This window comes from Panthera leo, chromosome F2 (genome assembly GCF_018350215.1).
Source record: "Panthera leo isolate Ple1 chromosome F2, P.leo_Ple1_pat1.1, whole genome shotgun sequence".
Taxonomy (NCBI): domain Eukaryota; kingdom Metazoa; phylum Chordata; class Mammalia; order Carnivora; family Felidae; genus Panthera; species Panthera leo.
Window position 1 is genome coordinate 29,629,411 of NC_056695.1, and position 22,139 is coordinate 29,651,549.

Sequence of the window (22,139 nt, forward strand, 5' to 3'; positions counted from 1 at the left end):
GCCACACACATTAAAAAAAGAACCAAAACTATTTTAAAACACCACTGGGTTTCAACGAAGAGAATTATGGACACAACTTAAAACCTGAATTTATTAATAAGAAAAATGGTATGAGGGTAACCTAGGAAGGCTTTCTTGCAATTACTGAGTGAAAACTATTGGGTAGCTTTTTTCTATTTTGCTTTTATGACAATAGTCATCACACTAGTAGGGGAGACATTCCAAAGACATCTTTATATATGTGTGTGTGTGTGTGTGTGTGTGTAAATATGTATAGGTATGTATGTATAGTATATGTACATGTATACACACAGTGTGTTACTGGTTAAAGTAAATAAATGCTCTAAGAAAACGGAAGTCAAATACGAGAAATAGATATAGTGACAGCCTGAGGTTAAATTTTAGTTCTTTGTGGTGGCTACCTCTTGTTAGCACTTAATTAGAATTAACTCTTGGATTTTGAGGGCAGATACATCAGTAATTAGCCTTCTTCCACAAAAGACAGCAGTACCTTCAAAAGCTTTAATAAACCTAATGACATAATTTAGTGGACAGGAAAGAAAATGTGGGCCACATATTTGCAAAAATTACTTTCTTCTAGAATTTAAAATTTCCTTAAACATTTCACGTAAAATAGGTCATACTTTCCTGCTGACTGCATTTGAGAAATAGTAAAAACAGGATAAAAATTCTTCTAAACTTTCAAAATATCTGACTAAAAACAAAGATCCTGCCTTTAGGCAAGACGAGTTTACAATTCTGACTTACAGGACAAAAAACACTTCCTAAAACTTAGTTTATTTGTGTAATTTCACATAACGTAAGTTATAACAATGCATAATATGGATGTCAAAGTTGAATTTTAAAAATACTGTAAAAACTTTTCATAACTACCTTTCACAGATTTAAACTGTAACATTTAGCTGAACATGAAACTTTTTTAAAGAAGCCATAGGCTTTTGTCCAACTCAAACACTAGCACAGATTTTCAATGAATAAAGTAAAAGTGACAAAATTTATGAAATACTGTACTTTAAGGTCAAAACCATGAGGATACATCAATACTGTAGTTCAGTAAGGTACCCAATGGTCTAAACAGCAAGCCTGCTCCCAAAGTTTACTCCGCTTCTCCCTGCCCCCCACCCCTCATGGATTGTGCTATTACTTCTTTTAGCATTTATGCCGGAGGGCCTTCTAGTTTCTTTTAAAATATACTTACAATACTTTAAATCACAACTTATTCTTAGCACAGATTCTCAAATCAAGAGAGAGCTCAGTGCATATTTTATGGCTATATTGCCATAATTTAGCCTTTATTTCAGAACTTCTGGGGGAAATTCTGATAATGAAATTTCAAGATGATATGACTATTTATAAAGAACTTTCCTCTCTGGAAATGATTTTACACTTGAGAGGTCATTCTCACCTCCCTGGCAATAAGTAAAGACATTATGAAATACAGTAAAACTTTGGAGTGGTCAAGCGCTCATAAAGGACATCACTGCAGCATGCACAATACTAGGTATGCGATGTGACAAGGCCGTCCCCAAGTGCTAAAGGAACCCCAGGATGTAGAGATTGTTGGGTCAAACTCATTAATACCAAGTAAGCAATGAAAATCACCAGGCAAAACGGTGCTCATGAAAGATACGAATTCAGAGAACAAGGCCCACTTGTGGCGCCTTCCTGATGAACTTTCCCCCCAATCCAAGGGTATTTCTGCCCTTATCTTCTAGTCAGTGATGATTGTGCTTAGGCTCGAGAGGTCTTCATGGGAAAGACCAGGATGACCGAAACATAATGACAGCCGACCCGTTTACCCCAACAAAGCTCACTTCACAATTTTCAGAAATGTATCACAGAGCAGTCAAAAATCAAGCCATGAATGCAAGGGATGGGAAAAAACCACGCCTGTGAGCTGGTCCCTACCATTTGCAGGATGCTCCATCCTCCCAACTGCATCCTTTGTCATAATGAGTGAAAACAGCAAGAGTATTCAACCTGAAAGGCCAGACATGTCGCAGCAGCATTGAATAACTGCCTCTTTTTTCCCCCTTTGTCAGTGTAGGAAAAGGTCCCTTTCTGTAGCCACACGGTATAATAGCAGGTTCCTTTTAAAATGAAAAGTGAACAAGTTTCCCAATGTTGGCCTTATAAAGTCTAAAGAGATGATTAAATTCAAACCAGGCTGAGCTCTTAATCAGAGTTATTTCAGCCACTGATTTTTGTAAAATGAAGGGGGAAAAAAACCCCAATAGGCAATTTGCATTTGTGAGGACTGGCTTGCGGAACCCATCACTGTTTTCTTAAACACGTAACTGAATCTTAATGGAATTATAAATACCTTCATGAGGTTAATAATGCAGACATCCCTAGTCATATTTCGTTCTTTCCATTTTTTTTGACCATTTCAAATATTTCAGTATTGCCCACTGAACTCACTGAAAACGATCCTTTGTGTTTATTCTGCTGATTTCTCTAGTGAGCCAGATGACTTTGACCAGGAGCTCCAAGTACCATTTGAAAAGTTAAGTCTTGAAAAAACCTTCGGTATTTTAAACACTTGATTAGAAAAAAGATAACAGCTACGTGTAGTTACCTAGCTTATGTGCTTTATGGTGTCTTTTCAAAATGAGAGTATAAATCATTGTACACAAAATCAAAATAGTTAATATACATTTTTTTCTGGCACTTTCTAGAAATTAGGCGTTAAACATAAAACATCTTATAAATTTATATAACAAAAATAAATGTTTACATTTTAATTTTAGATAGATTACCTTAGGGTAGCAGTTAACTTATGAAATCTCACACTGTTAGTGTGGCAGCAGAGAGCATCAGAAATACACATTCAAGTCCGCAGCCCTTCAGAGACGGATGCCATGGCTGCCGTCCAAATATGTGGTGTGTCCCAACATGGAGATTAAGGCTCTCTGTTTCAGAGAAATGAGCTCTGGGCTAAAACAAGTATAGAAGTACCACAATGTTCATTGAAAATACTGAAAAGGCTCTGAAGAGTTTCAAATACTGGGGGGGGGCACGCTTTGACTAGAAAAATAAAATAAAGCATCTAAAAACGACTTCAAGTACTTTGGGAGAGGCTGCCGATGTGGAGTGCCTAAATCAGAAGGAATGAAGACCTAAACCTAAGAGGCAGCCCCGGTCCTGTCCACCTGCAGTGGTCGTTTTTCCAGGTGCGGCTCTTGGAAGAGGCCTGTGAGCTGACAGGAACCAGCAACCACAGTTTCTTACCATCTTAAAATCCCTAAGTGGAAGGCAAGGGCCAAGCCTCGGGGGAGAATTTTCTCGGAATGAACCATTAGAAATCGGAAGATTTCACGGGGAAGAAATATTAGGGGCAGACAGGAAAAAAAAAAAAAAAAAAAAAAGAAAAGAAGAAAAACCTGGCTCTTCTGAATGGCAGTATTTTAGGCAGGTGGGGTCGTGGTTCTTGAAAGCAGTTCTTCCTTACATCTTGGCTTTCCTCACGAATAGGATGAAACCACCGACAGCTGGGACCTTTCCAGAGGGCAAGGGTGCATGAAGGAGATGTGCTTGGGCGTGCGAGTGCCCCCTGCAGGCAGGGACGCACTCGGGTGCACTCGGTACGTACCTCACTGTTTCCGACCCTGCTAAACAGTCTCCACGTTTTCAATCATCTTCAGGTTACCGGAGCAGCATACAGAGTGTGGGTTGACAGAGCTTCTTGTTTCCCGCAGGAGTGCCCCCCAGGCGGCTGAGCCCTCCAGGCGGCTGAGCACACGACATCTGGGGTTGTCTTCGGGGCTGCTAGAGCCTGGTGATGTCTCTGCACTGCTGCAAGTCCCCAATGCTCTCATAGTCATTCTCCTTCGGGAGAAGGCCGCGGTGGCCATTGGTCTCTGGGGTGGCCTTTTCTTCCTCTCTGTTTAGAGCCTGTATTGCTTCATAATCGGGCTCGGGTTCCTCACTGGGTCTCACTGCTGCTGGAAGCATGCTACCGCTGTTTGGAGTTTTCTCGAAGTCTTTAACAGTCGCGTAGAGATCGTTACAGGAAGAGGGGGATCTCTGAGCGGCGCTTTGGATGGAGGTGTAGGTGGACTCTGGAGCGTTAAGAGACTGTCCCGATTTATTCCCTGACTGCCCAGGTTTATTTACTGATGAATACATGGCTGAGATCTAGAAAACAAAGGGTGAATTAAATAAATAAGCCTCAAGTTTGACTTCTTTCTCCCCCTTTACAGTGACAAGCTAGATATTTAGCACTATAGGCATGTGTATGCCCCTTTAAGATTTTTTTTGCCAATTCTCCCCAGCTTTAGTGAGATACTATTGACACATAGCATATGTAAGCTTAAGGTGTACAACATGGTAATTTGATACACATATATACTGTGAAATGATTACTACAAAGCTTAGTTAACTCCTTTGTTACCACTATGCGTGTGTGTGTGTGTGTGTGTGTGTGTGTGTCTGTATGTGGTGAAAACAATTAAGACCTACTCTTTCAACTTTCAAGTATAATAGTATACCACTGTTAATTATAGTCACCATGCTCTGTATCAGATCCCTGGAACTTACTCAGCTTACAGCTGGGAGTTTGTACCCTGTGACCAACATCTCCCCTTTCCCCTACTCCCCAGCCCCTGGCAACCACCATTCTACTTGCTATTTCTAAGAGTTTGGCTTTTTTAGATTCCACATCTACGTAGAACATATAGTATTTGGGTTTCTCTGACTTATTTCACTTGCATAATGTTCTCAAGGTCTATCCAAGTTGTCACAAAAGGTAGAATCTCCTTCACGACTGAATAATACTCCACTGTGTGTGTATGTACATGTGTGTATACACACATTATATATATGTGTATATGTATATATTTAAAATGTATACACCTGGATATGTATCTCACATTTTCTTTATCCATTCATCAGTTGATGGATACTTAGGTTGTTTCCATGTCTTGACTATGGTGAATAATGCTGCTAAGAACCTGAGGGTAAAGGTATGTCTTCAACACAGTGATTTCATCTCCTTCAGCTATATACCCAGAAGTGGGTTGTTCATGTGCTAATCCTGAAGTACATTACTAGAGAACAATTATATATGTTCAACTTTGTAAGTAGACCAGTCATATTAACATAACCCCATGACAACCAGGTTCTATCTGGGTCTTTGGGAAGGAGGAGAGCAGGCAGAATGAGGCCCCCAGGACCTGACTACAGTATCATGTTTTACTCGATTTCTACATCAGAATATTTCACCTGGGGAAAAAAAAAAAAAGCTCTACTGCTTTAAGGAAAAAGGAAGAAGACAGATGTTAGATGAATGGTTCTCAAAAGGCAGGCTTCGAACTGGCAGCAGCAGGATCTGGGTCCCATCCTAGAAGCACTGAATCAGAAACTCTGGGGACGGGGCCCAGCACTCTGTGCTGATTTTGATGCCCACTAAAGTGTGAGAACCCCCGAATTAGACTGTTTGGTTCACTCTTTCTGCATCGAAGTGGTCTGAAAAGTAGCTCCTGGATTCTGGCTGGCAATCTACTTCTACCTGTAAAAGCCTCATTTTCCATTAATTTTCAACTTCATTGCATATTACTGGTTAAATAGACATTTACAGATGGGGTAAGTTTTCTCCAGTGGGAAAAATCCATTCTTATTTGCAACCAGCCAACCCAGAAGTGAAATCTGGGGACAATTCACTTACAGGGCCCTCTTTCCTACTGAAAGCGTGGGCTATTTTCCGGACACCCCTACTCAGTCTCATTAACATACTCCATATAACCTCTACTATCAAGAGGGATTTAATTTTCTTGGTAATGATAGATTAAACACACTGATTAAGAGATATTTTTTTTTGTGTGTGTGTGTGGGGGGGTATTATTGTTAGAAACCACGGTTGGAAATAAGTAGAAATATCCTTCATTACCTTCATTGGCCATAATGATTGATTTATTCAAACACCCAGGAAATAAATGAACATGCCTCCTGACAGATGCTTGGCTTCCCAAGTGCGGAGAGATATTTCCTTGCTTTCACATATCTTACATACTGTGGATGAAGTTTCCAGCTGGCCTCAAAAGCGTCTTAAGACAGGCCTGCCGCATGTTAACTGGTCATTTGCATGAGAACTTTTCACTACAGGCTGGTGGCTCTGTTTTGCCAGGCCTTGACAATCTGAAGATTTAAAACCAGAGGAATCATCTTTGGGAAATTCTGCCATGCTGATCTGACCTGTCTAGTGAATAGTAAATTAACATTCTCACCTTAGAGATCTGAATGGAAAATTACTCTTGAAATGAAGAATGATAATTTCTTTGAAATTAGGAAGAATAAATCACCTGCTTTTCACAGTGAGGTGCAAACATATGGAACTTATTATCTAAAAGGTCGTCCAAGCCAAAAATGTGGACAGATTATAAAGGGTGAATCATGGATGACAGTGAAGAGGGGAGCCAGCAAAGTAGAAATGCACTCTGTGCCCTCAGGGGCAACACTGAAGAGGACAAACACACCATTTCCTGCCCTGTACCGATGAGGGGGGCACACTGCAGCTTCTCTCCTCAACTTTCCTCCCCACGATCCTGCCATTAATGCTCCGCTCTTTGCAATTACTTGGGTTTTCTTGGCCTTTACACTCTTTTTAAAAAGTTAAAGGCTCTTTCATTAACTTGCAACTTACTATTGTCTCTGGGCACGAGCCTAGTGTGCAGAGAATGTTGAGAATCTTTCATAAGTGTTAACATTTACAAGTCTTCTGATGTTTGGATATCTACCTTCTAGGACTATGATTTCCATTTCGTATACAGGTTCCTTTCAAGCCCTGCTGCTATTTAGTGTCACAAGTTTTCTCTTTTAAATTTTTTTTAACGTTTATTTATTTTTGAGAGAGAGAGAGAGACAGGGTATGAATGGGGGAGGGTCAGAGAGAGAGGGAGACACAGAATCTGAACCAGGCTCCAGGCTCTGAGCTGTTAGCACAGAGCCTGACGCGGGGCTCGAACTCACGGACCGTGAGATCATGACCTGAGCCGAAGTCGGACGCTTAACCGACTGAGCCACCCAGGCGCCCCTACAATTCTTCTCTTTTAAATCTCTCATCTTTATTATTTAGGCTGCAAATTGTTATGATGTTCTTATAAATTACCCTCTTCCTTTCCCCCATTTCTCTTCCTATAACCAACCCTTTCCCATCATTCTGTTAAATTGGGATAATTGTACTTAAAACTCATGTCTCAGTGTCTGTCTGGACTGGCTAACACTATAGTACAAAAATACCAAAATAAGTGACTTCCATAATTATTTTTTGTAAAGCAGCTTCCTAAAATGAATACATGTGAGTCACCGTTCTTTAATCTATGTTAAAAATTCATCAGTGTAACTAGGTCCTATTTTCCCAAACCACAAACAATGTAAGATTAGAAGAAAAGTAATTTAAATTTTTACATAGTCTCTATTTTAAAGGATTTGTTTCCAGACCTCTCATATATTCTTCTTTTTGGTCCCAAGTGGGATGGCCCTGGTGCAGTGGGGACAACAGACTGCTAGAAGAAGGTGAAGGTGCCACCAGGCTGGTGAGGGGCAGGCACAGTGGACACGGACAGAGCAGCATGTGAAAGAAACCCTTTGGAGGTAGAATTCAGGGGACCTGATACTGCCTGAGTCTGAGGACATAGAGGAAATGGGGGTGTCATGGATGATGCCCAGGATTTTGGCTTATATGAGCAGGTGGCTAGATGGCAGGTCCTTTCCCTGGGGCAAGAAACACAGAAGCACATGGGCAACATTGCCTATGGAAAGCTCTCTGCTCTTTGAACTCCCAATGGGGGATTGTAGTCTATTTCATTTTTTAATACTCTACACAAAGTCCTATGATGTGAGGGGATGTCCCTGCATATGTATGTCATTTTCCTACATGCACAAAATTTACCATGCTAGGAATTCCAGATAGAAGCTATATATAGCCAGATAAATTGAGGTGTTCAGCCCTCTGAGCCTAGCTTGATATAATAACATATATACCGGCTTATACGATTTTGATGCTTCACTGAAAAGTTTAGCTGGTGAATATTTAGCCCAGGTACTTGGAAGAAGACAGTGCTTTCCTGTTGGCTGCTATGTCTGACTGTTGCTGCAGCCTGGAATTGTACTTCCTGGAGTTAGTTACCTGCTCTCTGCCTCCATATTCCTCATTAAAACCTTCCCCCTCCACTTCCCAGGCTGGATTAAATTCCTTACACCCACCTGTTCCAGTTTCCTGTGTTTTCCAACCCATGATTAAGTGCCTTCGAAGGTGGACTTCCTTCCTGACTGCTCACTAAAGCTCTCGCACTTAAATCTCTCTCTTGTCATTCTATTTTCTCCCCTCCTCTTCCTATCTTTTTTTTCTGTTCCTTCTTTCCTACTCTGTTTCTTTCACTTAGATGACCTGTTCATCCTGTCTTCCTTTTTCTCCTACCATCTGCCAGTCACTTGAGCCACTATAAAGCCAACATTCCCAAATCCTGGCCTCCACACATATGCTTAAGAGTATTTCAGCTTTGGGGCGCCTGGGTGGCTCAGTCGGTTAAGTGTCCGACTTCGGCTCAGGTCACGATCTCGCAGTCCGTGAGTTCGAGCCCCGCATCGGGCTCTGGGCTGACAGCTCAGAGCCTGGAGCCTGCTTCGGATTCTGTGTCTCCCTCTCTCTCTGGCCCTCCCCTGCTCACACTCTGTCTCACTTTCTCTCTTAAAAATAAATAAACATTAAAAAAAATTAAAAAAAAAAAGAGTATTTCAGCTTTTTCAGAGAAGAGTAACATAACAGTGCATTTATTCAGGGAGAAACGCTCTATTCTTTAAAGTTTTCTGGTTATTTAAAAAGCAACAAAACTCACCTCTTCTTCTGTGAGAGTCGGGTCCTCTTCCCGGGACTTGTACGACAATGAACTAAATCTCTGTTAAAACAAACACAGACCAAGGGAAGATATAGTTTGAAGTCAATAATCCAGCCTTTCTTTTGCATTTGTTTTGACACATCTATAAAAATGTTTCAAAAGATTTTTAGGGAAGATATTATTTTCTACAAAGAAATTATGTCAAGGGGTGCCTGGGTGGCTCCGTCAGTTAAGTATCCGACTTGGGTTAGGTCATAATCTCACGGTTTGAGTTGGAACCCTGCATTGGGCTCTGTGATGACAGCTCAGCCCCTCCCCCGCTTGCACTCTGTCTCTCAAAAATAAACATTAAAAGAAGAAACACTAATAAAAGAAATGCTGTCAAGCAACTAACACTTATAAACACTTGTAAAAAATCTATTGTGTTGGGGCGCCTGGGTGGCTCAGTCGGTTGAGCATCTGACTCTTGATTTCGGCGCAGGTCATGATCCCAGGATCGTGGGATCAAGTCACATGTCAGGCTCCATGCTGACTGTGGAGCCTGCTTGAGATTCTCTCTCTCCTTCTACCCCTCTCCCCCTCTTGTATCTATTGTACGATGTTTTTCAATACCCAGTAGTATTAAATACCCAATGCCCTTCCTGGTCACTGGTGAATTCAACCTTCAGGTGGGTTCTTAGCAAGGGCTCTGTGTTGGACCACCCTTGCCAGTATACCCGGTCCCTGCTCGGCTGTTTACTTCCCACCTTCCCCTCCCTCCCCAGGCCCCAATACCTCCTCCCCCATCCTCACTCTTACCTGGTGACCTGGAGAAAACTGAAGAAATCAGAAATTTCTAGGAACTTATACCCTACCCCACCCCCATCTCTGCATTCACGAATTGTCCTTCCTCCCTGTCACCAAAGAACTCCTCAAGCCCCTCTTAAAGGTGATCCCCTCCTCTTATACAGGAGATCCTGCCCCCTCACATCTACTCATGAGACTCCAGCAAGTCTCCCATTCAGTTTATATCATCAGCTTTTCCCTCACTGTGAAATCATTCCCACCCACGTGAAACCATGCTGTTATTTCTCTGACTCTGAAAACAAAACAAACCAACCCTTCTTCCAGTTCCATCTATGGCCTCATCCCTTTATAGCAAAAGCTCTTAAAAGACTTGTCTAAAAAAGTTGCTCAAATAATTTTTCTCTTCCTATTCTCTCTCTAAACCATTTCAGTCAAGTTTCTGCCTCTGACACTCCAGGACGCCAATGTCCACCATGTGACTAATGTGACTGTCAATCCTCAGCCCTCACCATTCCTGACCCGTCGCTGCGTTTGCCACAGTGGCCACTTCCCTGTCCCTGAACCTTCTTCACGTGGCTTCCAGGACACTGAACTTTCCTGTTTTTCTTTCCTATTTAGGTGTCCTCTGCTCGTTCCTTTTCTTTCCTAGACCTGCGCCCTGGGAACTCTTCCAGTTGTCATTTACACTCAATCAGTGATCTCCTTCCCCCCTTAAAGCAATGTCATGGCCGTAAGAAAAAATTTCTGCTGATGACTTCCAAGTGTACAAATCCAACCCAGACCTTTTCTCCTAAACCTCCTCATCCATCCAGCTGCTCTCTGCTGTTTCTACTCAGACATCCAGTATGTATCTCAAACGAAACATGTCCAGCACCGAATACGCAATCTTCTCCAAAAACCTGCCTGCCTGCAGCCCTCTCCATTTCAGTGAATGGCAACTCCATCTTGGTAGTGGCTCAGGCCAAACCTGGGACTCATCATTATCTTTTCTTTCTTTCATCACACATCTGGTCCACCAACCAATCTCTTGGCTCCAGCTTAGCTTCTCCCATTACTTCTGCCCTGTTCTAAGCCACCATCATCTCTTGTCTGGTCTGTGAGAATGGCCACCTGGTGTTCCTCCTTGCTCCTCCCCTTTACAGTTCAATCTGACAGTACAGTCAGGGGCATCTTTCCCAAAGACCCAAAGACTCATCCCTTCTTCTCAAGATTTTCTAACGACCCCTGTTTTATTCAGATTATGAGTAAAGGCCACATAGGATTGGGCCCCTGGTTACCTTTCTCTCTACTACCCTTTCCTCTCCAGCCACACCTGTCCTGCTCCTCTCCCTTGGACAGGCCCAAGGGAGCTCCAGCCTCAGGACCTTCACACTGGCCATTCCCTCCGCTCTTCCCCCAAATGTATACAACTTATTCAAATGCCACCTTCACAGTAGGCATACCCTGACCACTTGATTCATAATTGTACTCACTCCACTTTCCTGATCCTCCTTATTTTGTTCTAATTTTTTCCCTATAAACTTTAAAGCCTTCTAAAGTGCCATATACTTTAGTTTTGTGCATATTTATGTCTCTCCCCACTAAAATGTAAGCTCCACTGGAGCAGGAAGTTTTGTTCAGAAGTTTTGCTCACTAGTGGATTCTCAGCACCTAGAAGATTATGTGGCACGTAGTAGGTGCTTGCAAAAATCTTGTGCATGAATAAAAAAATGAATGAATATTAAATATTTCAAGTTATCTGAGTTGCTTAAAATTAAGATTGTTTATATGAAGATGATGGGTTATTCATTGTTGTATTACTATTGATTCCCAGATGGGTATTTCCATTTTCTAATGGGATATCTGGAGAACTGCTTAGTGGTAGTGGTTAGACAATTGACCTTATCTTTCAAGTGCTTATAAGTAAAAAAAACTTGAATTTTTTTTAGGCATAATAGACTTTAAATTAGTTTTATTATCTCTGGTTATATGAAGGGCAAAACAATAGACTGCACTTTTGCATTTATGACTAGGTTCATGAACACTCTTATTGGGGCTCTCAACAGCCGATTTGACAGATAATATGAAAAGTTGAAACGCATTCAGAGAATACCACAAAGAATGACTTACTTGGTATAACCTATAAAGCCATAGCCAGGGTTCACATTTTGATCATAAACTCCAGATGTTTTTTTAAGGCTACAACTGTATTCACTGACTAACCCCTACTTGTCGTTCCCACCAAAACCTGAGATGAGAACCTTGCTTTTTCCTGTGGAGAGGACAGAAATCAGATAATAGTTGACTAAAGAAGACTGGGCCTGGTTAAATCCCAAGGAGACACTGACAACTGGAAATGTGAATTTCAAGTTATTGTGGCTCATACATCCAGTTATCAGAAACAGGTAAGGCCTGGGGATTGTTAATACATTTGAGAGCTTTGTTGACTATCTAACCTTAAGAGTTATTGGCTATTGTTTTGAAATTGTCACAAAATAACATCTTTTACTTGATTTTATATAGAAGTATGCATATAATCAGATACAACCAGTGGCAACTGTGAGTCTGTTCCCTCTGTGTGTGTTCCTATGCTCTGACTTCTGGGATCACCATGCTGCTTGAGGCAGCAGCAAACAGAAGAGGCTAAACACGGGGCAAACAGTCTAGTTTCCATTTAAATTCCTGGTCTTCAAAATGAAGACAGTGATACTTAGCCCCAATTAGATAGGATGTAAAAACTGGAAAAATCCAAGTAAGGGGCCAAGAGAGAAATATTTTACAAACATGAGTTTTTAGCACTTTATTATTTGGAAGGGTGGGGGTGGGGCGGGGAGAGCCACACACAGGTTACACTGAAGCAGCTTTCATCATTCAATGAACCTGAAAGTGTTTATATGTATTTCCCAGAATGATGTGCCAGTAAAAGCCCCAAGATCAGCTAGATTCCTAATCATGACAAAAGCACATGAAGCACAAACATGGGGGCCTACCTTGTTGGTTTCACTGGTCCCCTCTGTGGCTCCTTCGTCTCCTGTCTTGCTCTCTCTCTTCTCCTGAAGGTTTTCATTCTCATCCAGAAGTTTAACGGGGACAGGTGGTGGGGCTTCCTCTTCCAGATCGCATGAGTTTCCAAGAACAGTCTCTGCATTAACACTCTGTCGACATTTTTTGTTTCTGTCCACCGAGGCATACTCAGCAAAGTCTGCTTGGGGGGCTTGAGGCCCCGGAAGCTCTTTCAAAGCGGAAGTTGACTTTGACCTGCTGCCATGGCCTTTCCCTGGGTTCACAGCTGCCGCCACCTCCTTAATTTCTTTCACAGTTTCATACAAGCAGTCCTCCACCATATTTTCTTGGGAGGAACTATCCTTGAGTACTTCGTATGGCCCTTCCGTTCCCAGGCCCTGGTCCCCATCCACGGCTCTTGCGTTGAGCATCATGTCCACGGCGCTGTCAGGAGGAATTCTGGGCAGTTCCCGGCTCTGATGACATTTTGGCTTCCCCGAGCTGTCCTGGGAGTCCAGCAGATCTGAAGCTGAGGTCTGGACTTCCTCATAATGTTGCATGCAGGTCAGAGTACTGTCTTCTGAAAGAACTAAGGCAGCAGAAGTATTAAAAATGAGGAAAGACAATTCTTTAAATAATTATTACAGCGAATTGGATAATGCAAGGTTAGGTTAAATCAAGGTGCTTTTTATTGGACTCTAAACTGCAAATTACAGATGGTATGATTGTTACTTGATATTCTTACTTCAACCACAGTTGAAACTAAAACCAGCTATTACATCTTTCTAATACAATATTTAATAAGTTGTCTTGGCTATTAATTTGGTTCACAGTTACTTTCATTGCTTATTGGTGGGACTCTGGTAGGCAGAGTGCCTAACGTGACCAGAGGAAGAAAGTGATATTCCCTGGAGCCAGACCGTGAGTGGCTGGGCACCAAAATGGGAGGCATGTATGGTGGCCACCTTCCCTGGCCTTACCGGCCTCCTCCTGTTTGGAGGGAATAACTGGAAACCATTCCCTTTCAGTGGTCACTTTTGTTTGACAGACACGATGGAAACAGGGGGGCAAAAATGTGCCCTAAACCAGTGTAACAAAGGGACTGTACACCTGTGCCTCTTCCTTCCATCTCACTGCCCTTCCCCCTACCATTTCTACCTCACATTAGAAAATCCAAATGTGAAATCCTTCGATTTGCACAGAAATGTTACTGTGTGAAACCATTCAGTCATGTTTTCTGAGTGCCTACTGTGTGCCAGAGATGGTTGGAGTGCGGGGCATACATCAACAAAGCCAGCCCCGCCCTTCTGATACCTACATTGTAGTGAACAAGTTATTAAATTACTGTTGCTCTATTATATGTTCTTTATATACTATCTATTCTTCATGTGTAAGCATAAAAAGTATAAGTATATACGAATAAATGTGTACTAAAATAGGTATATTTATATTCATACATCTATCTTACATGCTCCTTATATAATATATAGTTCTTATATACGATATATAGTCTTTACATATGTACGTATGTGTGTGTTTATAACTTACGAGTTTTAATCTTTATTGACTAGACTGGGATTCTCTGAGACCCCTGCAGCCCAGGACAGTGTCTGACACAACGGCAGGTACCACCCTAGGTTTCCTTACTCATCACAGAGGGGTTGAACTTTTGCCCTCTGGCCCCAGACATGTGTCATGGTGGTCAGAGAACAAGCACTGGAGTCTGCAGATTCTGGGGTAGATACTGCCCCCCCCCCACCCCCCGAGTTTCCTTAGCAGGACACGGGGTACAGGACAACCTCCTACCTCAGGTGAAAGCACTTTGTAAACTGGACAGTGTGAAGCAAATGTAGTTGCTATTTTTGTCAGGGACAGCACTCCGTGTGTGCAACAGGCGGTATGCAGAGTGGATCCAGAGGTGTGCCCAGCACTCAGATTACCGATCGTCAGCACACTGACTGTGATCTCAGGCAAATTATCAGCCTCTCCATGGCGGGCAGAATTATGGCCTCCAAAAGGTGTCCATGTCCTACCCTCTGGAACCTGTGTATGTGTGTGTTATGCTACGTGGCCAAGGAGGAATTAAGGATACAGGTTAACTATCAGCTGACCCTGAGAAGGAGAGTAGCCTGGGTCACCCAGGTGGGCCCAACGTAATCATGAAAGTCTTTTTTTTTTTTTTAAATGTTTATTTATTTTTGAGAGAGTAGGGGAGAGGGGAGAGAGAGAGGATCTAAAGCGGGTTCTGAGCTGTCAACACAGAGCCTGATGTAGGGCTCTAACTCATGAGCCGTGAGATCATGACCTGAGCCGAAGTCAGATGCTGAACCAACTGAGCCACCCAGGTGCCCCAAGAGTCCCTTTAAGTGACAGAGTGGGGCAAGAGAGTTGGGGAGTGGTGTAAAGATGGAGGGAAAGGCTAGGAATCAAGAAATGCAGGCAGCCTCTAGGAGCTGAAACAGGTAAGGGAACAGATTCACCCCTAGAGCCTCCAGGAAGAAGTGCATTTCTGCTGGTACTTTAAAGCTGTAAGTTAATACATTTCAGTTGTTCTAAGGCACTAAGTTTGTGGTGATCTGTCGAAGCAGCAATGTGCTGCGGTTTCTTCACCTCTAAGCTGTGGACAGTAACAACAGCTATCTTACAGGGAGTGAGAATATTAATATCAGTAATCTTATAGTAGTGGTATGGATGGGTTAGTATACAAACAGATCTTAGAGCAATGGCACAGAGAAACCAATTAATAAATATTAGCTTTTCATCCAAATGAGAGGACATTCACTAAAACTGGTAGAATACCAAGAGTGGGCAAGAACACATTTGCTAATTTTTGAGCTATGTTTTTTGAAATGTGATGGGGTCTGCATGGAAAGCTCGTATTTTTGCATAACTTACTGTCCCCATTGGTGAGTATTCCGTTCTGTTCACTGCTGGCAGGTGCATCTGTGGCCAGGCTAGTTATTGAGCGGCTGAACATCTCCTTGTCAGAAGGCTGCAAAACAAACATACCACATGAACAATCAGACTGCGGGCAGAGGAAGAGTGGCCATGGCTTTTTCTAAAAATTAAAACCGCAGCAACAAAAACCCAAATCCACTTAAACTAAGTGAAATTAAACAAAATTGAATTGCTAGTCACACTCTGAATGCTCATCAGCTACAGGTGGCTAGTGGTTACTGCAGATCAGGTACAGAACACTTCCATCACAGTGGAAAGCTCTATGGGACAGAATTGTTCTAGAATCTTCGGGGCACTGGGAATCTCCAAGACCATTTGCAGAGCTTTCCACCTGGGGTCTTCAACTGGGCTACAGGTAGGTCATGAGGGATCAGTCCCCTTAGCTTAAGGTGAGAAGGTGGCCAAAAGGCCCAGTGCTGGTCAGAACTGACCCCAGCAGAGAGCAGCCGCATCCTTCCTTATACCACAGGCTCTGTAAAATGCTGTTTTTTTTAAAAAAATTTAATTTTAGGGGCGCCTGCATGGCTCAGTTGGATAAACGTCTGACTTTGGCTCAGGTCATGATCTCGTGGTTCGTGTTTGAGCTCCACGTTGGACTCTGTGCTGACAGTTCAGATCCTGGAGCCTGCTTTGGATTCTTTGTCTCCCTCTCTCTGCCCCTGTCCTGCTTGTGTTCTCTCTTTCTCAAAAGGAAATAAACATTAAAAAAATTAAAAACATTTTAAAAATTTTATTTTAGACAGAACATGTGTGCATGTGATCAGAGAAGAGGGGCAGAGAGAGAGAGAATCTTAAGCAGACTCCACACTCAGTGAGGAGCCTGATGTGCGTGGGGTTTGATTCCATGACCCTGTTACAGCCTGAACTGAAATCAAGAGTCAGATGCTCAACTGACTGAACCACCCAGGCGACCCACAAAATGCTATTCTTAAAGGCATGCCACACCAAGACAAATATGCCATCTGAAGGGAAGAGGCTTAAGTCTGGTCAAAGACAGATACTGTAATCGATTTCTGAGACTTTCATAACCAGCCAAGTCTCTGCTTTAAGGTTCACAAGAACAATCATGTTAAATAGTAGGTTTGCAAATCTTTCTCATTCTCACAAATTCTGGATGCTTGGAGGGAAGAAAGTCATTGAAGGTTTTTTCTACTGGGCTCGAATACGGAGATACTATATGGAATAAACAAGTAGTCAGAAAGCACATGTTTCTTTAAATGCCCAACTGGTTCCATGTAGCAGCCTGAATCACTGCTAATGTGACCTGTCCCCAAATCCTTCTCGCAGAATACAGTGTGCATGACCCAGGAGGCCACACTTGGACTATGTTCCAGGATTCCACATGGAAATTCTGATACAAACAGCACCAGAAGCTTGGCTAGTTGGCCTCACAAATTCTCTGACTTCTTACTGGGAACCAGATAATAATAATAATAATAATAATAACAACAATAATAATAATAATAAAGCAAATAGCTCATGCTATGTCATGAACCCTTAACTGAGAGTCCGCTGTTTCAGTTTCACGCTGCTCCTGAGTGAAGGGTGCCAGGAGGTGGGTCATTGCATTAGGACGCCAGGAGCTTAAGGTGCAGGCTCTCATATCCCAGAAAGGTTGCACCCAGACAGGAGTCAGGTGTGAGGGGGGGAAGCTCCCAGGTCGGCTCATCACAGCATAAGTACCCATCGCTGCTGAAGCAGCATAACCTGGGTCCTAGCCACCACTTCTCCTCTCAGCTTCCATGAGAAAATGCCCCCAGAGGAGCCTGGAGTGAGCCTCCCTCTCTCTGTAGCACAAGGAGCAAACTTCAGGACACCCCCATGCCCCTGGATCTTTTCAGGCTAGGCTTTAGTGGTGGCCCATCTGGGGCTTAGGAGGGAGCAAGGATGTACAAGATCTGGGATCAGGGGTGGGGTGCAGAGGCGAGGCTGACTTGGGGGGCTTCTTTGGCCTAAGTGGCGAAACTGCAAGTTGAATAAGATCGAGCAGCTGAGAGAGAAGCTCTTAAAGAGAGCCGGGTGGACGGCTGTGGTGGGTGTGTGTGAGCTCACGTACCACGGCCCGTGTGAACACGTGCTTTTGCGTGCTCTCCCCCACACGTTTGTAGAAGAGAGGCTGTGCGGTTATTAGTTAAGGATACAGCACGGGAACAGCCTGCGTTTTCCTTTCGTCCCCCCGTGCCACTACCTTCGACCTCGTCCCTGACCCTGGGCCACGCAGGCATTGAAGGTCTGCAGCAGGAGTTCTCCCGCTGGGGCACGCATCAGAACCACACGGCAGGGGGGCTTGCTGGCGGCTCCCTGGGCCCCGCCAGAGGTGTAGCAGCACAGGGAAGGAATCTGGGAGGAGGACAGAGACAGAAGCCCTTCCTCTAGCCCCAACCAGCACCAAGGAGCATGGGGGGTGGTGACGAAAGCCAGGACCAGGGACCTACGTGTGGGAGAAGCAACCGCAGAGCTACCCCCCATCTCCCCCACCTTTTTAAAAAACATTTGTTATTTATTTCGAGAGAGAGAGGGTGCACACGTGTATGTGTGCATGGGCTGGGGAGGGGCAGACAGAGGGGGGAGAGAGGATCCCAAGCAGGCTTTGCCCTGTCAGTGCAGAGCCCGACATGGGGCTCGAACTCACAGACCATGAAATCGTGACCTGAGCCTAAACCAAGAGTTGCACAGGGTGCCTGGGATGCTCAGTGGGTTAAGCATCTGACTTCAGCTCAGGTCATGATCTTCCCATTCGTGAATCTGAGCCCTGCATGGGGTTCTGTGCCGACGGCTCAGAGCCTGGAGCCTGCTTCACATTCTGTGTGTGTCTCTCTCTCTGCCCCTCCCCTGCTTGCACTCTGTCTCTCAAAAATAAACAAACATTTATAAAAACAGAGTGGGAGGCTTAATCGACTGAGCCACCGAGGCGCCCCTCCACCCTCTCGATGCCACCACAGCAGCGATCTGCGCTCTGTGTGCTGGACGGGGGCGCTGTGCACAGCTGAGAAGTGGGGTTGACAGCCAGAGACTGGAATGGGGGTAAGAAAGAGGGCAAAGGGAGAGCTGAGAACGCAGAACAGCAGCGGGTAAGGTGTGCGTGCAGAGGAGGAGGCAAGGACACCCCAGGGGCTCCCGGAGGAGAGAAGCCCCAACAACTCCAGCCTGCTTGGGATACCAGAGCCTTGCACGCCCTTGGGGGTGGGGGGTGGTGACTGGGCCCAGAGACGCCTCCTGGGTAAGCTCTGTCTGCTGGCTGCCTATTTCACACCCTCTTCCCGACGGCAGATTTTGCCTGATCTTAAGGAATTATGTCAGCGAACGGAGACACCTTCTCTGTTTTAGCACCGCCATGGGGCTCGAGCAAGACCGACGAAGTCAGCCCTGCGAATACGGGGTGGCCCCCTCCCCAGCTGCTGGAAGTGCTCAGCCAGGTAAGGGCATGACCCCGACACTCAGGCTGCTCCTCACCAGGGTGGGTCTAAGAGCCCCTTGTGGCTCGACAGCACCCCATGTGACAGCTGTGGAAACCCAGCCGGGCCACATCGAGGCCGACGGGGGTCCTACCTTTTGGTTAGCTTCATGACCAGCTGTTACTGGTTGAACTGGATACTCCCCAAATTTCAGAGGTGAAGTCCTAACCTCCGATACCTTAGGAATGTGACCTTATTTGGAACGGGGTCCTTGCAGATGAAACTCAATAAGATGAGGTCACATTGGAGTCCTTACCAAACGAGGAAGCTTGGACAGAGACATGCAGAGGAAAGACCACATGGAGAGACACAGGGAGAAGACCACGCGGAGCGGCAAACCCCCAGAAGCTGGGAGACAGGCCTGGAACAGATTCACCCTCCAGGCTCTCAGAAGAGCCAGCCAACCCCACTGATACCTGGATTTCCATTTCTGGCCTCCAGAACGTCAAGACAATACATTTGGTATTGAAGCCCCACTGTTTGTGATGCTTTGTTATGCAGCCCTAGCAAACCAATACTAGGCTGGAGCTGGGCAGGGGCTCCCTGCAGCAGGTTGGCGCGCTCTCAGGATCCTTCCGGCAACAGCACGATCGCATCCATTTCTGAAACTCTCCCAACCAACCCGGCTAATTGCACAGGCCTCTAGCCACACTGAGTAAGAGTCCTTCAGAGGGAGGACTCTAGGCAGCCGGTTAACTCTGGTGAGCTCCTTCCCTCGGTTTCCCTCAGGTTGCCAGCTTGTGGGAACACACTTAGATAAGTGGCCGGTGTTCGAAAGCACACACAGACATGTGTATATGGGCTCACCACGTTCATCAGGTTCTCGTGGTCCCCGCTGTGCTGTCTTGGCTTCTTTTCTCTGAAATGGAAGAGAAAACATTGCCGTGACGTCAAACGTGCCGTCTAAAATCAAACAGACGCTCCCCTTGGCTATCCGAATATTTGTCCACATTTAAATCTCTCTTTTAGGATCCTGGTTTGTTTTGCCAAAAAAGCAAAAGCTGGACCGTGACTCCATCACTCCTTTGCAGGCGTCAGGGTCTGAGGGGGGTCAAGTCACAGCATGAGACCAGCACCTCTCTAGCTCTCTTTCTCCCAGAGTAGAAAATAGAAGTTCACAAGAGGACTGAGGCACATTCCTGAGCAGAAACTTGTTTCGACTCTAGAATACTGGAAATAATTTTACCTGTTTTTTCCTTTTTTAAAAGAAAATCCAGACAAACTCAGAGTCGACTACCCAGTGCAAGGGGACTGGGAAAAAAATGAAAGAAAATACAAATTTTGGCACGTTGGGAAGGATACATGCTCTCAGGATGAGTCATATGTACTTCCAGTCTATGGAAAAGTCCATCGAATAAAAATAGAATTTATTTTTACTCAGGACAGTCTAAGGAAAGCCATCCGTCCTAGAGAATACATGTCCCATATTTGTCAAGGCAACAGTGACGCCTAGTGGGAGTGTAAATAATTACAGGCAGGCCCTCCCTAGTCCAGGGGAGCAAACTCCACCAGCCTCTATTTTTGCACCTTCCTGAGCAGACTCAGATCCAGCTGTAGAGCTCCAGGTCTAAACTGGGAGGAGACTGGAAGGCTACTTGGTTGGGAGAGTCTGACTTTCCTCTTCTTGACAGACACTTCAGGGTAAGAAGTCCTGTCAGATTTGTAAATGACCCTTGTTGGGTCTCTCCTGAAGTTACTGAGAGGAAGGTTTGGAGGTAGACTGGCTGGTTTGCTCCAGCCCCACAGCACCAATCTGCCAGGAGGCTGCATGTATCCTTCTTATTTTACAAATTTAACATTTATTCATTTTTGAGAGAGCGAGAGAGAGAGCAAGCAGGGGAGAGGCAGAAAGAGAGGGAGACACAGAATCTGAAGCAGCCTCCAGGCTCTGAGCTGGCAGCGCAGAGCCTGACATGGGGCTTGAACTCACGGACCACGAGATCATGACCTGAGCCAAAGTCGGATGCATAACTTACTGAGCCACCTAGGCGCTCCTGAAAAGTATCCTAACAGCGTCTGAACACCTGGGAAATCACTCCCAACATGTTAGAAAGACCTTTGGTTCTGAGCAAAGAGCTTTTATTTTGGGGGGGGGGGGTACAGACATCCCAAATGAGGGAGACATGGAAGGGGAGAAGCAGCATAACTCTAAAAACAACCAAGATGATTATTTCATCTCTCTTCTAGGAAAATTAATGTTTCTTAAGAAATTGCAGTTCTAGATCACAAAACTTGAATGGTCCTTTCAAACCACGTAATAGCAATTATAATCAGTAACTGTCAAGTGGCAGCAAAGAGTATCTTTCATGCACATCATACTAAGATTTCCAAATGTCCATCGACAGGAAAACACAAGATAAATTTTAACAACGATGTGCTCAAAAGAATGGCAAAATTTCATTTTGGGAAGTTTCGTATACAAGGGTTCTCCCAGTTGCTCCTGAGCAAAATCAAATATGGATTTTCATTCGATGAATACAAAAAACGTCCTGAGGTGCTCTGCAGCACAGAAGCTAGTTAACTTTAGAAACACAGGGGTTTCTGTGAATGTCTGTGTAGCGGGATTCTGTTTATAACGTTTTTCCTATGAAGAGTCTTCTGGGCACAGGGAACGGGTTATTTCAAGGTTCCGGCGGATACACAGGAGATCTCACCTGTCACAACTGGAGCACAGAAAGACGAGGAAGCTGATGAGGAAGAAAGTGACGAGAGCCGCCAAACTGCCCCACAGGACCACCTGCATCTGTCCGCTGCTCAGCACGCTCCCCGAAGGTCCCATGGCGGGAGCAAGAAGTGGCACAAGCTGGTGGGTCAGTCAGTCCTTCACAGGTGGTAACATGGGCACAGAGTGCTTCGTCCTCCTGCGGAGAGACCAGTGTGTTTTGAAACAGCTTCTCACGTGAAGTGACACAATCTTGTGATTAGTGCATGTCAGGAGGAAGCCTCAGAGCAAAGGCAAGGATGTGTGTGCGGGATGCCCTGCACTCACCTGGACACCTGGCTCTGGGCAAGTCCCCTCTGTTGTCCAGGCCTTTGTTTTCCTAACCTAAAAACGTACAGTGGGAATGCACGAGTACCCAGCAGTGCTTGAGGCAATGCGTGG

The 22,139-nt window shown here is 44.6% G+C and overlaps 1 protein-coding gene and 1 long non-coding RNA gene across 2 annotated transcripts in view; one reads left to right on the forward strand and one right to left on the reverse strand.

The window, feature by feature from the left end:
- The window catches only part of LOC122210629, a 63,817-nt gene extending 59,978 nt beyond the window's left edge, over positions 1-3,839 (forward strand). The window contains exons 2-3 of the long non-coding RNA XR_006198140.1: positions 3,496-3,605; positions 3,720-3,839. This is a non-coding gene — a long non-coding RNA (uncharacterized LOC122210629). The remainder of the gene's footprint in view (positions 1-3,495; positions 3,606-3,719) is intronic.
- PAG1 (phosphoprotein membrane anchor with glycosphingolipid microdomains 1) lies at positions 1,284-21,897 on the reverse strand. Its single transcript, XM_042923385.1, has 6 exons — positions 21,691-21,897; positions 19,844-19,895; positions 15,519-15,615; positions 12,611-13,212; positions 8,856-8,915; positions 1,284-4,158 (listed from the first exon to the last, which is right to left on the reverse strand). The coding sequence occupies exons 1-6, from the start codon at positions 21,813-21,815 to the stop codon at positions 3,790-3,792; spliced, it is 1,305 nt and encodes a 434-aa protein (XP_042779319.1). The 5' UTR covers positions 21,816-21,897; the 3' UTR covers positions 1,284-3,789.
- Between the last annotated feature and the right edge of the window lie 242 nt (positions 21,898-22,139).